This window comes from Amblyomma americanum, chromosome 5 (genome assembly GCF_052857255.1).
Source record: "Amblyomma americanum isolate KBUSLIRL-KWMA chromosome 5, ASM5285725v1, whole genome shotgun sequence".
In the NCBI taxonomy this organism is placed as follows: domain Eukaryota; kingdom Metazoa; phylum Arthropoda; class Arachnida; order Ixodida; family Ixodidae; genus Amblyomma; species Amblyomma americanum.
In genome coordinates this window covers 109,635,647-109,653,862 of record NC_135501.1, presented here as the reverse complement: position 1 = coordinate 109,653,862, position 18,216 = coordinate 109,635,647, and the positions used below count along the sequence as shown (strand labels likewise).

General features: G+C 50.2%; 1 protein-coding gene across 1 annotated transcript in view; it reads left to right on the top strand.

Annotated features, from left to right (window-relative positions):
- LOC144134905 (uncharacterized) overlaps positions 1–13,313 on the top strand; it is a 40,912-nt gene extending 27,599 nt beyond the window's left edge. The window contains exons 8-10 of the mRNA XM_077667715.1: positions 1,039–1,355; positions 8,602–8,796; positions 12,513–13,313. Coding sequence (XP_077523841.1) covers positions 1,039–1,355; positions 8,602–8,796; positions 12,513–12,986 — 986 coding nt within the window. The 3' untranslated portion in view covers positions 12,987–13,313. The remainder of the gene's footprint in view (positions 1–1,038; positions 1,356–8,601; positions 8,797–12,512) is intronic.
- Positions 13,314–18,216: the final 4,903 nt, after the last annotated feature.

The following is an 18,216-nucleotide window of genomic DNA, read 5'->3' as shown; positions in this document are numbered from 1 at the left end:
GGTTTCCTTTTATACCTTCCATTTGCCATACGAAACAGGGGAACTGTGAGAAAACTTCGGTGAAATGCAGGGTATAACTGCAGAAGTGCATTAGAACTCAATGCGCAAGCGTTTGCTGACAGCCTGCTTGAAGCATCTGTGCAATTTTTTGGTGCATAATGGCTTGTAATGTTTTTCTTTTTTTAACTGGGATGGTGATATGATGCATTTATTTTGTATAAGAAAATATAATTTAAAACAAGACATGCTTCCTGAAGGCTTTGTTTTGTAACATAGTGCACAAGTGATGCTTATTTTCTTTACTATGATAGCATATCGATTAGTGTAATAAAGTATGTCATGTACAGGGAACATACTACTTTTGTGTACTTTCCTCTAATTGTGTCCAAGGCAATGTACTAGGAACTGCAGCAAAATTAGTTTCACATTGTACTCTGCTGTGCCTGGGCTAAATAAGATTAGCGTGCAGAATGTTCCGTCCATGCTTGAAGCCTCTTTGCATTTTTTGGAGCATAATGGCTTTCACTTCCACAGTTTAATCAATATGTTCCAATGGTTTTTGATGGGAATGGTGATATTATGCATTTATATTGAATAAGAAAATATAATTTAAAACAAAACATGCTTCCTGAATGAAGGCTTGGTTTTGTAACAGTGCACAACTGATTCCCATTTCCTTTACTATGATAGCTTATGGATAAGTGTAGCAAAATATGTCAAGTACAGGGAACATACATACCACTTTTGTGTATTTTCCTGTAATTGTGTCTAAGGCAATGTACTAGGAACTGCGGTAAAATTAGATTCACATTGTACCCTGCAGTGCCGTAATCACTTGGGCTAAATAAGTTTAGAGTGCAGAATGTGTTGTTATCAGCCAAGTAAGTGTAATTGTAATTTGATTATTTCATCAACTAGCACATCATAGTCTGTACCTGTTCGCTTTAGCAGGTAGCTATAGCTAACAGGGCAGTCTATCTGTTTATACACTGCGCATATCCATAAACACACCACCCACAGTACTATTATATCGTGTAGGACGGCTCCAGCTTCACGGCAGACGGCGTGCAGAAGCTGAGCTTCCACCACTGCCGCACATACGCCTGGTGTGCAAGAAGCGCGAGTGCCCCAGCGACCGTGTACTACGCTCATCTGGCTGCATTGCACGCAAAGCACCACATTGCCAGCAAGGTGGACATGTCCAGCTCTGTCAGCGAGTCGTCTGGGGGCAGCAGGGACGCTGTGTTGTCCACCGTCCAGTACGTGGAGGCCATCAAGGTGTGGGAGGCGCTGCAGGCCACCATGTACTTTGTCTGGAGGAGGAGCTTCTCTACTGTTGCTGCATTCCAGTTCCGGTGAGTCTGGAGGCATATTCACTCATTTCATTAATTCATTCATTCATTCATTCATTCATTCATTCATTCATTCATTCATGCATATAATTTGTCAATCGTAAATGATAATTGAGTCCTTCTTTCTTTTCTTTTCTTTGATTTCGCTTTCCCGGTAACGGCTGTTTCGTCATCTGTTCTAAGGATTGTTGTTACATTTGCTTTTGGTGCGGCCTTCTTTCGCCATGCGCTTTGCCTTCTCTCCATCCTTCTCTCCACCTTTACCACTGTATATACTTCCGTGCGTTCCGCGCCTTTTCATTAAAGTTGTTAGTCAGCAGTGTGTTCCGTGTTCCACGTGTCTCTCTTCGTTTGTGTCCCAAAGTTCATGCTGACCCAAATCATGGATTCATACCAACTGGCCCAGAAAAATGCCATTTTGCAGTGTCCTTCTCATAGGCTACATAAATGTTCTGTCTATGCTTGACGCATCTTTTAGATAATTGGTTAGATGATGATTTGTGAGATAATGATAAAATTGGTTAAATAATAATAAACGTCGCCAACGGGGGCCCCGCAAGGGCACAGAGGCGAAGGCGCAAGTCTAAATCTGTGCATGTGTGGCTAGCCCGAGTGGCCACGATATCCGCCAGCTCATTGCCGAGAATGCCGGCGTGACAAGGGACATGGAAAAGTGCAAGGGGTCTGCGCGACGCCACTGATGTAAGTGTGGCCTTTATGTGATCCACATCCGAATCACGCGGTTGTATGCGGCAGGTGCCGAAAGGAGCGAAGACAATCGGTATATAAATGCACCGGCGCCGTTTCCCTTCGGGAACGGACGTACTCCACTGCCTCCGTAAAAGCCACCATCTCCGGGGGCTACGGACCCGATGCACCGTCGACCCGAAAACGGCCGACCGCCCGGAGGACTCCGCGCGATCCGGACGCCACAAAAGTGGCGCCCGCAGCTACAGAGGTGTATGCACCATCAATGTAGACGTAATGCGCCTGAATTATTGTGCCTGACCGCTGTTCTGTGTGATATTGCAGGCCGCTGCTCCAGTCTCCCGTCAGGTTCATGCATTGCTCGCCGCCGACGGCAATGGAGGGGGCCTCGGGCAGACACAGTGAGCTCCTGCCGTGCCTTCGTCATGTGGGTGTGAGCCGGGAAACCGTCCCACTTCTTAACAGAACAGCGCCGTGTCGACGTCGGGTTGCGTCCGTGGGAGAGTTGGGTGTCCCAGGTGAGGAGGAAAAGGAGGTCTGATACCAGAGTTGCGCCAGTGATTTGCCCATGCCCTTCCATGAAGGCGTAGCTATTCTAACAGGCAAATAAATTACAATCTCTTAACCGCAGGATACGCACAGTGATATTAAAAAAAGGTTTAGTTTGGGAGTTTAGCGTCCCAAAGCGACTCAGACTATGAGGGACGCCGTAGTGAAGGGGTACAGCAATTTCGACCACCTGGGGTTCTTTAACGTGCCCTGACATCGCAGAGTGCATAGGCCTATACAATTTCTCCTCCATCGAAATGCGACCGCTACGACCGGTGTCGATACCGCATCCTTCGGTATGTAAGTTGTGGGGTTCAACGGCCCGAAGTAACACAAGATGGACAGTGAGGGGCGCCCTAGTGGAGGGCTCCGGATTAATTTCGGCCAATCGGGATTCGTTAACATTGTTGTAACATTGCGCAGCACACAGGCATTTTTGTAGTTGGCCTTCATCGCAGTGTGGCCGCCGCTGCCAGGATACGATGCCATGACCTTGGGATCAGTAGACGACGGCCAAAGCCACCAAGCAGTGGAATTCCATTTTGACCAAATCTTCCCATCTCATACGAAGCACATGCCGGAAAACATTTTAAACGGCCTTCTCTCTGATCACATAGAGGAATACCCCTATCATACGGTGCTTTCTACCGATGCCTCTGTCAGCTGCCCAAAAACTGCAGTTCGCATCTTTTAGCAGGATATGGCCTGGAGCTATTCCGTCCATATCCCTGATTTTATTCCTATATTCTTTGCAGAATGTATGGCTCTTGGATTGGCCCTGCACAAAATTTCGTGTCATGTGTCTAACGTTATTATCCTCGCTGATTGTAAGTTTTAGTCTCCCTTTAACATCACAAAAAGGTTCTCTGCGCCGTTTCCTAGAAGAAGAAGAATCGCGCCGCGGCGGAAATACCATGATTCGTGACGCCAGCAGCAACGCAAATTTGAAATAAGCGCGGCTCCTCTCCTGTACCAAGATTGGATGCAAGGTCTTGGAGGATCCATAATCAGTCCTCGCACGCACTCTGGCCACCCTCTCCTGTTGTATGGGACAGGAGGCTGCGCCCGCAGGATGCGTGGAACCCTCGCGGCCCGCCCTCCAGTGCATGCAACCGCCGCGTCTCCAGCGCGAACGGTACACCTCTCGGGCACGTGGGCCCCCGCACACTTCGTGCACACCGCTCTGTCTGCATGGGCGGACGGATGACACACCCTACGCGAGTGGCCGTAGGAGGCGCAGAAAGTGCACATGGGCACATTTATGTCCTCAGAGGCTGAAGACCAACCGAGAGTTACTCGTTCTAGAGCTATCAGACGTCTGAAAGCGTCGGGTGCTAGAGACAGGGTGTGGGTTTTCACGTCGTCCGGCTGCGTGAAGCTGTAACGACGCGTGGTAGTGCGCGGATCAAGGTCCAAGCCAAGATTCTTAATGTTAAGCTACGTATGACCTCATCATTCACGACATCGGGATCCACGCCATAAATCCGGACATGGGGTTTGCGACGCTCGGTTACACGAACATTCATTACAGTGCGCGCCATCCTTTATTTGAGCGCACTGCGGCGCACAAGTTGTCAACGGCATCGCGCCATCTTTCGCGAGGACAGTAACGCCGGCGGGTGTTGGTCGCCGGACAACAGGGCCTACGCCCGCGTCTTCAGGGACAACATCTTGCTTTAAAGTTGTAATGAGATCACGCAGTGAAACGTTCGCCGCTGGCGCAGATGTTAGGTGCGCAACGTGGTCGGATTGGACTTGCCGTTGTGTGGACGCGTGCCCTCCGTAGATGGTTGTGCAGGAGGCGCCGGCGCCGAGCACCGAAGGACGTCGGCAAATGTGAGAGGTCGCAGAGCCTCTGCAAAGGCGGGCCGCGGGACGGGCGCGGCGGCCACTTCAAGTCGCGCCTCCGCGGTGGAGGCCCGCACTCTGGCATCCGAGGACTCCTGCCGCTCGGCAGACCACATAGCCTGCAACATTTCCGCACGACCTCGCGCATCCGGGGCAGCGCCTGGTAGCGCGCGCAGCGGGTGCAAACTTGAGCAAACAGGTTGATGATGGTCATGCGGTGCTGGACCGCAATCTTGTTTTAGCCGGCATTAACGTAGGCGACCAGCTGCTCCTGCAGTGCATCACCTCACCCAAATTCGGCATGTCGCAAAATCCGAGGTTGGCCCGGGAGGTCTCGTTGACTGCAGGATCCGCAGATGGCGCCCCGAATGAAGACCCCGAGGCAGGGAGGACGTCAGTCGATGAGGGGGGCTGCCGGGGAGACTCCCGTAACCCTGGATTCGCGGCACCCTGAGGCGCAGCAGGAGGCGGCGCGGTCCGATCCGGCTCCCGGAACCTGAGCGAGGAGGTCGTCCTGGGCCTCCGAGAAAGGCGAACTCGCAGGGTTGAACCAGCTGCCAAAGTGCCCTAGTCTGAGGTCACGTCCGGTGAAAGGCGGTGTAATTACAGAGTGGGCATGTTCGCCCCAGTTGGCAACGCAGAAGGCGACGTGCGCGAAGCACTCAGGGCTGCGGCCGCGATCGAGACAATGCCCGACGACCAGCGCGGAAGTGCGGGGCCGGCTCTAGGCCTCGCTAGGGCAAAGCCTCAGCGCTAGAGCCAGAGTCCAAGTACCGCGTAAAAGCTGCGGCTAAGTCCCGGCGCGAAAAATGTGGTGAAAACCGCAAAAAGCGCTTAAAAACCGCTAGCAGTCTCCCGGGGCCTCGATGGAAAGGTCTAGAGGCCGTCAGGACCGCCGGGAGAAAGGGCGGGCCCAAGGCCCGCAGCAGCAGCGGCCCGCGCCGGGAAGCGCGAGCTAAAGTGCAACCAGACAGCCATTCAGGAGCTCAGGAACGCAGCCACAGGCACCTACCCCCGCCCCGTGTGAAGCTTAATAGTCACCAAGCGGTGGCGTGGAGACATCTTCAGACATGGGTCTACCCGCACCCAATATTAATTAAACATATTATCCCGGAAATTGAGAATGACAAATGTAAGAAATTAGGAGTGACAGGGACCCTCGACCATATTATTTGGGAGTGCGCTCAATCACCAGGCAGGGGGAATAAAATTGATTGTATAGATGCCTAGGTGACTTTGCTACGTAGCCCGTACAATGAGCACCAGCTCCTCGCCCTCCAACTGGCTGAAGAGGCCGTCAGGATTCAAGAAATCCAGGCCAGCGTCTGACACGGCGACCCTGTCCACTCCAATCCCTCCTGGCCCTCATCTCTCGACTGAGAGGGAGAGCCGGATGGTAGGATGAGGTCGTCTTCTTCCGCCTTGAAAATGGTCTTTCAGCCACTTCCTCTATTTCTGCCCCTTCCCGTAAGGAATGAGAGAACTGTGAGAAAATGGCGGTGATATGCCGGGTGTAACTGCGGAAGTGCATTCGAATTGAATGACCAAGAGCTTGATGGTGAATTACTGCACCTTTCCTCTCTAACTTTTATATACTGATAGCTCCCTTAGAAGAACATGGATTCTATTGATGCCGCCTTATGTTATTTATTCTGCTCATTTTCTTCTTTTTTTCCGAAGCTAAATTGCACATATCTCCTAAGCAGAATGTTCTTGTTGCCAAGTTTGTTGATCTCAATAAAAGGTAGAACTGTGCCAATAAGGCTGCGTAGGAGAAGACAGTAACGAAAGCATTTTCGTTTCTATGTTTCCGGCCATGTGTTATTCGCGAATTTCTACCTTACATACCTCCTATCTATGCGGCCATGTGCGACCTCTACGGTGTCCACATCCTATGTATGTATCAGTGTAGGCTGATCGATGCAGTAGTGCGCTAATTTATCTAGACTAGCTTAAGCGGGTATTATCCAGGTGAAGGTGGCTCCGCAGATGCATGATGCATAACCCATCATTCATGAGCTCGACAGTACTGACGCACACGTATTGTCAAGAAAATATGGTGCGCGCTGCCAGACACTGATGTCTCCAAAGAAGAAATAAGAAGAAATAACCCTCACTGTCGTACCCGTCGGTGCGTCTTTTCCACATTTATTTTCGCTTGGCCTGTTCGTTTCACTGGGACAATCCATTTTTGCGGTCTGTGACTGTGCCACGGGCCGCTGTTTTTAGCGCACTTTTCTCAGCGAAAGACAGCGAACGTGTTCGTCTGATTCCTGCAGCCGGTGCTCGCAAGACACCAGCAACTCCCGGCGGAGCCGTCGTCTGCAGCGACACAGTCGTGTGGAATGCTTGCGCCGCGTATTGGGGCGACTGGCAGCCTGCAGCTAGAGCAGCTGTCTGCGGATTCCACTGCACCTAACGGGTGAGAAATGGTTGGCGGTTTACGTCTTCGTCTTTCTTTTTAAAGGGTCAGAGCGAATTTTGGTTTTGAGAGCTTTCCTTCAAAGGATGCCCAAGGCAACAGCAAACCCTGATTGTTAGCGTCGAGTTCGGCTAAGTCCGGTAAATAATTTGGCGTGCTTTGTTTTTCTGATATTCTTTGTATCGGTTTCGACAGCCATACGATGGCCAAATATATGACGTCAGAGGGGACGAGTTCAAACGAAGTTGACGTCCTGAGAGGCATGCAGATTCAGCGATGTAGTCGCTGTTTGTTCAGTTCTTATCATTCTATTTTCTTCTGAGCAGACTGTTCTGAATTGGAGAGAGTTAAATTGACAAAGTAGTGATTTAAACGCAGTAGTTGTGTGGGGTAACTTGACAGCGTTGCCTCAACATGTCTTTGTCGCCACGGCCATTGCTCGGCATTTGAAGCCGAAGCGTAACCTCAAAAGGAAAAAATTTAAAATAAAAGTTTTTATCAGGCACAGGAGATTTCAGCTTGGTGATGCATTTATACTGATTTATCACGCATCATTTGAAAGAAAATGATTGTGGTGTGCCACATACTAGCCTAGCATTGTGAGTAAACAAACCATCATGCACTCGTTTCGCTGCGCTTGTCTATCGATGCATTGACCGTGAGGGCGACCAATTGATCAACGTCAAACAACGGTGGAGGCCTCCTCTGCTTCCGACTGTTCAAAGCCGTCGCGAAGGTCCGTCTGCACTCCATGCTAGAGGCGGTACTCGCTCTGCATCGTGCTTCTCGTTTCTCGTTTCACGGCACCTGCTTACGAAGGTGGCCTGGTAGTGGCGGTGAAAATGTATTTACGGGTCAGGTTCGGGAAACTTTGGTCTGGAAGTGGAGCCCTTAGTCCGGGGCCTCAACGGCGCTCGTGGCCGCCACAGCCCTGGTGACGAGCTGATCATCCAGGCCTGGCGACCGCAGGACAAGCTCGCGGCTACAATCGGAACGGGAATGGCCCGGCAGGTCAGACGGTGGGAAATAGAGTTGCATGCTCCCTGCATAGCGGGCCATTGGCGCTGTACCGAGTAGGGTAAAGGCAGCGGTAGCGCGCGAGGAGAGACTACCGCTGGTCCTTAAGGGTAACGGAGTGGATTCCAAGAGAAGACAAGCGTAGCAGGGCGCGGCAGAAAGTTAGGCGGGCGGTTGTACGATGGTTGTACAACAACAACGTAGATCTGCACAATATCATAGAACAATGTTGTCCGATGCAGCTATGTTGAAATTATTAAACAGGCACGTATGAACACCATTGGCCATAGCTACCTCGTGCCACATGTAGCTTACGCTTCGCGCTTCTCATTCACTGTCAGTGATATCACTCGCATTGATTCACGCAGTCATTATAACATCTAAAGTACAGCCTGTGGTTTTGTGATTGTTGTTGTTCTGTCTTCACCGCTCGCTGCCTTCTTTGAGCGTGGCTTTCTCCATTCCGTGGTTTCAGCTCGACAATAGGGATAAAGAATAAAGGACAAAACGCAGCTCCGTTTGTCATGTTGTGTCCTTATTCAAAGTAACAGCATGCTTTCTGAAGCGCCCTGCAACAGTGGGGCCAGTAGTAATTTTGCTAGTAGACTATAAACAGAGGACCCCGGCTGTGGCAGTTCAGGGAACATTCTTGCATGTATTGTCTTTACCGCGGCCGACCGCTATATATTCTGTGTCATATTGCAGGCGGCAGCTCCGGTTTCCCGTCAGGCTCATGCATTGCTCGATATCGAGGTCATTGGAGGGGGCCTCGAGCAGCAGCCCAACCAGTTCGTAGCTGCAATGCCTTCGTCACGTGGGTGTGAGCCGCGACGCCGACGCACGTCCCAACCACACGGTCTTCTCCGCGGGTTGCGGGCGGAAGAGATAAGGGTGCCTCAGGTGAGGAAAAGGGTGGCGTGATTGGCCGTGATTGGCTCTTGACTGCTTTCGATGACATCGCAGTTATTTATGAAACAAAAAAAGTAAAGGTATGCTTAAGCCTTCTTTCACGCCGAAATGCGATAGCATGCATTTCGAGTTATGTTGTCTCTAATGACGGATGTAACCAATCATGGATGGCATCTAAGTAATTATTTAAAATGGACAGCCAAGTAATCTTACTAAATTTGTATCTGATTAACACTTAATAGTTAATGCTTGTTAATTAGTTTTTATTCTTGTTCAATTATTTTCATTATGTGGGCGTGCAATTCTTGCTTAACCAATTTAGTGAATTTCTCGGTATCTTTTGTACGGACCGACGGCAAAACATTTGCGGACAAGATTAGGTGAAAACGTAATCGTTACACGCATTCATGCACTAAAATTTCGAAGTGCTAAACCCTGCACCGTAATGTGCAGAACTCGGCAACTCGGCAAAAGCTGTTGCCTTCTTGGTGGCTGTCCCTTTAGAATGCCTACAGTAAAGCAGTAAAGTCTGAGACCTGGATATATTGTGCCAAAACCTTTGCTACTACAGTGCGCAGTCACGTGACGGTCATGTGTGCGGATGTCGACTGTGTAGGAGTGCACATTAAGCATCCGCCGGGACGGGCTTCCTATTAGAGCTCTTGCAGCAAAACCCGCAACTAAAAATCTGGTGTGCGTACCTAAGGCTAATCTCCCTCTTAAAGACTCTGACATTTATCTTTTCTCTTCCTGGAGGGAATTATGCTGTGTGTGTTCTCTTCGGGCAGTGAAGAACGTCGTAGTTCTAACGATGCCCAGAAATATCCGTGCACCGCCCTTTTTCTATTTCGGTTTCACTGAAATACCGCGAACAAAACCGTGATTTCTGCTCTCCATAACCGCTTTATATACTGCAGATGGTCATCAGTAAGACAAACATGAAATCGTGTGCATAGATTGGCTACTGACCCCGAAGTTGTGGGATATTGGTTGTCCTCCTTTGTCTTTACGTCTATGCAACCAACTCACGTTTTCCTTTCGTTTGGGTGCCTTGTCATTGTAACACTTGTCTATCAGGGCCAGCGCAGCTACAGAGAGTGCCCAAATCCTTCACTGCATGAGCTTTTTTTATCGATAGCATGCGCGCTCTTCAGCGCGGTCGTGGGAAATAAACATTTAGACACACCCACTGTCGTGATGAGGCGCAGAGCTGCGGGAAAAGAATCTACGGATACGTAAGAGCTTTCCTCAGTAATAGAACAGCTACAATAGGGCTCGGGGAAATAAGGTCCAAGAGCTTTCAAACGCCTAATAAGGGAACGCCGCAAGGGTCAGTGATTTCACCCATACTCTTTAACATAGCAATGGTTAAGCTAGCTAGACAGCTAGAAACCATACAAGGCATAAGGCATGCAATGTATGCGGACGACATCACTGTGTGGGTCACGGAGGGCTCACTCAGCGAAAAGGAAGCGAAACTGCAGGCTGCTCCAACGTGCGTAGAAACTTTCGTTAGAGACATGGGCTTGGCTTGCTCGACGGAAAAATCAGAACTACTAAGGGTCTGTCAAGGTAAACTCAACAGATCCGCACCGGAAACAAAAGAACTAAAACTAAATGTTTATCTAGAAGGGCAACTCATACCGAAAAGAACAACCATCAGAATATTAGGGATGTGGATTCAATCCAACCAAAGGTGCACGCAGGCGCTCAGACTAATACAGAACTCGGTGACACAGGTCGCTCGCATGATAACCAGGGTCTCTAGGAAAACACACGGCATGCGGGAGAGCGACACGCTTAAGCTTGTAAAGAGCCTAGTGGTTAGCCGAATTACATACAGCATACCGTAGTACAACTGCAACAAAGCAGAAATAAAGCTAGCGGACACGATACTTAGGAGAGCATACAAAACAGCCCTACACCTACCGCAATCAATCTCGATGGTGAAGCTAATGGCTCTAGGTCTGCATAACAGCTTTGAGAAGCTAAGGTAAGCCCAACTCGTAGCTCAGCTCCAGAGGCTAAAAAAGGCCAAAACAGGGACCGAGCTGCTCAAAGGATGCGGCTACGAGGTTGCACTGTCAGAGATAAAAAGATCAAAACGAATACCCGATGAACTCCGGCAAACAATTAGGGTAGCACCAATTCCCCAAAAATATGGATCCGAACCGGCACAAAGAGTGACGAGGGGCTAGGGCACAGTATGTGCAACAGAACCTAGCCAAGAAACAAAACATTACGTACACGGATGCGGCTGCATACGGAAGAACTAGACAACATAACAGAAATAGAGCGGTCGCAACGCCAATTAATCTTGAGCTCAAAGAAATAGCCAGCGCAACTATCAGGGATGGCACGATTGAGGAGGTCGAAGAGGCTGCCATTGCCCTAGTGGCGGCAGAGGGCTACCGTGCTCAAAGGTTCCTAATAATTCTAAGACTCGCAAACAGTGTGCAGAAACTACATGAATGGCAAAATAAGGGGGACAGCGCTCCACATCCTAAAGACAGCCAAATTACCGCCGAAGGAAAAACAATTGCAACACATAATAATGTGGGTACCGGGACACACAGGCATCGCGGGGAATGCCAAGGCGGATAGGAGAGCTCGAGAGCTTACAAACCGAGCCTCCTACCAAACCAGCCTCGAGCAGCCTGACGCAGAACCAGTGCCCTTAGCATACTCAGAAATTCTGAATTACTATAAGGGGGTCAGGATTAGATAACCCCTACCTCACAAAAATCTCCACCAGCAGGAAGCGGTCTATTGGAGACAACTACAAACGGGAACTTTCCCGAATCTAAACATACTATGCAAGATCCACCCAGGGCTATATAGCAGCAAATCCCCGTGGTGCGAGGACAAAGCCACAATAATTCATATAACGTATTGTGAAAAGAGGACAAATGCGGCTGCAATAAACAGAATCCCGAGTGCGGAGCAGTGGGAGAGGATGCTTTCCAGCGAGGATCCGGCGGTCCAGGCAGGACTGGTCCGGAAAGCCTACCTGGCGGCAAGACTCAGTGGGGCCCTGGACCAGGGGCTCCAACCCTGCCACAAGAGCCACAGACCACATCAAAAGATGTGAAAAGTGTCTCTACACCGAGACCCAGCCATATATTTCTGTGATTAAAGTTATTACAACTACTTCCCCTTCTAAATTTCTTCCTTCACAGGTCTGGCCTGGCAGCTTCCCCACTGTGCCCTTCTTGTGCCGAACCTGAGACAATAGATCACTTCCTGCTGTTCTGCTGCCGCTTCTCTCATTTGAGGAAGCGTCTTTTGCAAATTCCATTTCATCATCTGGCCTTGCCTGTGTCCTCCGCGGTTGTTCTTTCCATTGGCGCTTCTTTGCTTGGACGAAGCGACAGGAGTGTGCGCTCTGCTGTTCAAAATTTTTTCAAGAAATGCGGCGAGTCGCATTATAATTTCTTTTTCCCGCTCTCAGTCAGTACGACATTGAAACATTACAGGCATTGTATATTATTATGCACATTAAGCCATTGTCCCGTCTTCGATCTCTAAGTTAACAGTACCCTTGTCCTTCCCTCTTCCAAACTATCAGACTGCATACTATTACCACTCCTTTTCCCGTCGAAACTTTCCTGTATCCAGTAATTAACCACCTGTGTCTTCGCCACTCCCCCATAGTGGGTATGTGCCAGCAACGTCTGAGGCCTTCCTTCCTTCCTTCCTTCCTGCAGTGCCGGTTCTCTGCCGTGAGAGTTTTAAAGCGTCCTCAGTCCGAGGCTGCTGCGGTGGATGCCCACCGAGGACCAGGCGGATCCACCCAGGGGACTGAGCCGGCGCCCTCCTTGTCTCCACCTCCGCAAGGATCGTTCGCACAGAGCATCCAGGATGGTGTGTACCCAACGGCGACGCAGCTGCTCCCTGCCCCCACCAGCACCAATGGCGCAGCCTCCTGCTCCACCAGCAACGGCCACGGTGATGCCACAGCAAGTCTCCCCAACACACGCACCCGGGCTCCCTCCAAAATATGCCGGCCGCAGACATCTCCTCGAGGAGGTTCATTCACCTCCGGGGGAAAATCATCGGCACGGCTGCCATGGAGTGCGATGAGGAGTGGCAACGAGTGCTTGACAAAATGTTCTTTGAGGAACTCCGAGATGAGCTGGACCAGTGCAATCTTGAAGCATCGCTGCCATGGAGTGCGATGAGGAGTGGCAACGAGTGCTTGACAAAATGTTGTTTGAGGAACTCCGAGATGAGCTGGACCGGTGCAATCTTGAAGGCAGCCGACGCTCCGGCCATTAACCCACGCGGCGATGTTTCTGCTGGAACGAGTCTGCTTGGTATACGGAGTCGCACCTACCTGAGTCATCGTTTATGGATGGACGGGCCCAGTTAAGAGTACTGGGAAGAAGCATGATCAAGAAAGAACTCGGTGCCACGTGTCGCCAGGGTACAAGAAAACCTGTCGCCGCCAAGGTGAAGCTCAGTCTGCTTTCATTAAACGCCAATTATTATTATTAAACAGTTTTCACCACCTTTCTGCGTGTATTTTATGCGCTCCGCGTCCGCGTGCTTCTGTGCTCACCGGTGGCATGTCGTGGTTTTACAAGGATAGTTGGTTAGTGCTTCTGCCGAGATCGTGATCTCGTGGTTTGCTTGTGTCACTGTCCACATAGTGCGCGGCACAGAAAAAAGATCGTAGCTAGGCACTAACCACACGCAGCTGCGATGAGGCACGCACTTGAGATGTCCTGCCCGAACCGCGCCGTAAGGACAGGGATAAAGGAGGGAGTGAAAGAAGAAAGAAAGAGGAAAATGAAAACTGGATTTTGATGAAAGGCGCGGCGCAGCAGTGGAACACCTGTGGCTCGGTGCTACCTATAGCTAATACTAAACCTGAGCTGATTTTCAGCGTCTCTAAAACAGCCATTCGTAATTTGGTGAGGGGCAGAAATATCTCACAGCGTCACGGTTGCTAAATCGGGTTACGGGGCCAGGGACTACGGAGGTGGAAATTGTCTGGGTACCGGCACACTCTGGGAACCCTGGGAACGGTGCTTCTCACATGAGTGCTTCAGGTTTCGTCACCCAAGCAGGTGAGCCAGACGTTTCGGGGAGGTCCACGAGAGATGGGCTTTTTGTCTTTTCACAACATTACTAACCATTACAATTTACCCGCCCCCGGACAAGCAATTAGTGAAGGCGCAGGAAAGCGTCTTGCGAAAATTGCAGACGAGATCTTTAACTTATACGTGTTAAACAAAATCTACCCGGACGTTCAGCCGAAATGCAAATGCTGTCAGGAACTGGAAAACTATGACAACATGTTAAGGAGCGGTAGCATGGCGCCGCCACCGGCGAATATTATGCGTGATCTTTCTCTCGATCTCGAGCAGTGGGAGGCAGGCCGTGTTGCCCAGCTCAGACCCGGTCGTCCGGACCAGGGCCGTGGAGTGGGCCACCCAGGTCACCGTCAGCCATGGGTTGATGGTCATCTAGCACGGAATTGTCCGCACATCCATGTGGCTCGGGGCAACTATTGACTAGCGACGCTTACCCGAAATGCGCTGCTGACTAGAGAGAGAAAAATGAAATGAAAAATGTTTTTTTTTGGAGGGGGGAGGAAATGGCACAGTATCTGTCTCATATCGGCGGACGCCTAAACCGCGCCGTAAGGAAAGGGATAAAGGGGAGTGAAAAAATGAAGAGGTGCCGTAGAGTAGGGCTCCACAATAATTTTGACCACCTGGGGATCTTTAACGTGCACTGACATCGCACAGCACACGGGCACCTAAGCGTTTTGCCTCCATAAAAACGCAGCCGCCGCGATTGAGTTTGAATCAGAGAACGTGATCCTGATCAGTGCCCGAGCGCTCTAACCACAGAGCCACCATGGAGGGTCAACTGGGAACATGCCAAAACTAATTTCGTATCAAAGCCTGGCAACCCTCAGCCTGGGAGATATGCGACCTATATCCCTAATCTCATGCGCCGGAAAAGACGCGGGTTCGATCCCGGCCGCTTCTGTCGAATTTCGATGGAGGTCAAATGTTGGAGGCCCATGTACTGTGCGATTTCAGTGCACGTTGAATAACCCCAGGATGTCAGAATTCCGGAGCCATTTGCTACGGCATCCCTCATGACCTGAGTCGCTTTGGGACGTTAAATCTCTATAAACTATAAACCATAAACTGTTGGAGCATGTTATCCTCAACATGCTGAGTCGATACATGGTCGACAAACGGCTGTCCGCACACCATGCTCGGCTATAGGTTTTGAGGAAAGGAAATAGCGCTATAACTCTCTCTGTTCGCGATGGATACCTGAACCGCCCCTTGAGGAGAGAGAGGAACGTGGGAGTGAAAAAGAGAAAGTTGTGCTTTAGTGGAGGGCTCCGGAGTAATTGGGCCACCCGTGGATCTTTAACGTGCACTGACATCGCACAGCAGACGGACGCCTTCTGCGATTCGCATCCACCGGAACGTGGCCGCCGCGGATGAGGGGTGGAGCTTCACTACGACGCCTCTTTCTCTCTCTTCCTTCTTTAACTCTCTCCTCCATCCCTTCACTCACTGCGTGGTTCGGGTAGCTCGGGTGTCTGCTAGATGTGGGGCAGTTATTATTCCTTTCCTCAAAGCCAGTTTCCCTTAAAGAAGGGAAGCAAGGATGTGGAACCGAAGACTGACGCAAGAGAGAGCATGAGACGTAGTAAAAAAAGCAAGGGAATCACGTGATCGCGCGGTGCTTCGCTGACGTGGCCTTCCTTCCCACAGTGCAACCTGTGCGACAGCCGCTGAACGAGACGCGTCTGCAATTTCAAACCAGGAGGAGGCCAGAGCGCATTGTCCGGGCCCGATGCCAGCCTTCATTGAAAAAGGCGCTTAGGGGATTTCCGGAAGCTACCAGAGACAGTCTGAATGTGGAGGATACCTGGGGCTAAAGATGAGACCGGCAGCTGCTTTCCACAGAAGCAGTTAGCGCTGTGGATCGACACGACATCGCAATAGGTGAGGACTCCAGGGTCCACAAGTAATGGGAAATGATACCATCAACAAGGTCGGCCCGCAACGAAAGGAGGTTACTCCAGGGAAGTATGGTTTGGGCGTCTGGGAACCATTCAGCAGCCTGCATTTTCGCCTGCTGCGTTTCAGAGTTTGGTGTGCTTCTCTGCTACTTTAGCCGATGAACTCTCTGCGTCTGTCTTTGTCTATGGCCGGTAAGAAAATGTAGCCGGCATTTGCGTGTGCGACCTGATTCTAGAATGCGTGCTTCAGCTGCGAGCTATTTTAACGGGTGTTCGAGGCTTTCTTTAAGCCTAACGGCTTAAAGCGGTGAGAGATGATGGCGATTCACTTTCCCGCATGGTCGCGTAGGCTATTAGCCTCTATAGTCCTAGCGTCGAGAACCGCCGCGTTCAAGTGAGACGCCCGTCGGTGTGCGTCTGTAGAGCGTCGTGTTTAAACATAGCAATGGGATGGAATATATGTGTTTCGGACGCTGCAGCCGCTGGCCAGGCCTTTTCCTGGACGATGGGTCCCCCGGCCGTTCCGTGGGCCGAGTGGTTCAGATTGTGCGAGATTGTTACGACTGCATCCTGCTTCTCTATAGTTCGCTCCTTAAATGCAGACGACCTTCATTATATGCACTGTTAGGGAGAAGAGTGTAAGTGCATTTAATATGAAATAACGGCGAAAACGCCCGTCGTCCGGTCGGGAAGACGGCGACGCCGATGCATGGAAGGCGTACGACGCTGTTGCCACGGCCGTTGCATGAGTCGTTTCCATCACCACGGTTTGTGAACAGCGGCGGCTGTTCCAACGAGGCCATTAAGTAGTTCAGTGCACTGCTGTGCCCGTGTAGACGACTAATACGTCTCAGGCGTTTCATAGTAGTGTGCCGGGGAGCGACTGGTGCTGGATGGATCCCGTTCTCCGCGGCCGTTCCCATTACACTGCCAAGTGAGCAGACGGCTCAGTTCGCGGGCGTCTCGATATGATCTGTTCCCTGTATTGGTTGTATCGCCGTCGCCGCAAGTGATGGGGATGCATGTCCAACATTCTTGGGCAGAAATTTTTAATACAGGAAACTTTAAGATACTGATATAGAAATATTGCAGGTATTCGTCCATTCTTCCTATATGTATCAAAATCATTCTTTATGTTTCCGTCGCTCACATCGAGCACATATAACTGCCATAGAAAACAGATGGGGGAACGTTTTTGGCGACAGCAAAAACGTTTATTAGCCAACAAATCGTCCAGCCGTCGTGTGTGTGCGTCTTTTCGCTGTGTTCGTTTCTTTAGTGTTTTTTGTTCGTGAACGTGTACCATCAGACCCAGATTTCAACTCTACTAAAATTTAAGCTTGCCAATGCGAGTTCTGCGGATGTATTGATGGTTATATAGTTAACTCTTACAATGTACGTAAATGTTGCCTCCACCGAAACGCTGCCGCCGCGGTTGGATTCGAAGCCGGGTACTCCGGATCAGCAGCCGAGCGCCCTAACCACTGAGCCACCGCGGCGGGGGTGAGCATGCAATGTCAATTGAGACGGAGACGGGGGTTGAGAATGGAGCGCCACTGAATGAAAGTGAAACGCTATCTCCTGAAACAGACACTATCGAATTTTGAACCCGGCCGACAGTGATTGCATTGAAACGCCGCCATCTGGAACAGAACGCCCACCTATCCTCTCTTCCTGTCCCCTCACCTCTTTCATTTCATTTCTAGATTCTGCCTGCTATCCTTTATTTCCGCTGCCCCAGCTCAGGTGCTTCAGTATCGATGGCAGATGCCGGGGCTAGCAAAAATCTTTTCCTTCGTTTTTACTATTATTTTTAATAAAGTCACTACCACCAGTCCATGTTTTGAACATAAGTAACGCCTAGGTATATAACCGACTCATCCAGCGGAATTGGAGTGGAGCGGTATACTAGCGAGATGTACAAATGAGCGTCGGGCGGAAATACCAGCACGCCACATTTGCTGACATTATGTGATAAATAAATTTGGCTAAACAAGACTTCAATAGCATTCAGGTATGCCTGCAAACACTCGTATAGTGCATGGATATCCTTCGCTGATACGAAAAAAAGCTATATCATCTGCGTATGCATATACTGCAATGTCTGGATGAATGAGTATGTCCCGAACCAATATGTTGAAAAGCAGTGGAGACAAAACAGATCCTTGCGGCACACCTCTTGATTAAACATAGGTACTAGAACAGAAAGATCTGTCTGTACAGAAGAAAAATCTATCTCGTAAAAATTCACAAATATGAGCATAGATGTAGTGCGGTGGATGTAGCTGAGCAAGATTGTTAATAAGGACCGTGTGTTCAACGCTGTCATAGGCCTTAGCAACATCAAGTGTCCGCAAGGCCGCAACTTCTGTCTTGCGCATTGATAGTCGTATTCGGCTCTCGATATCCTT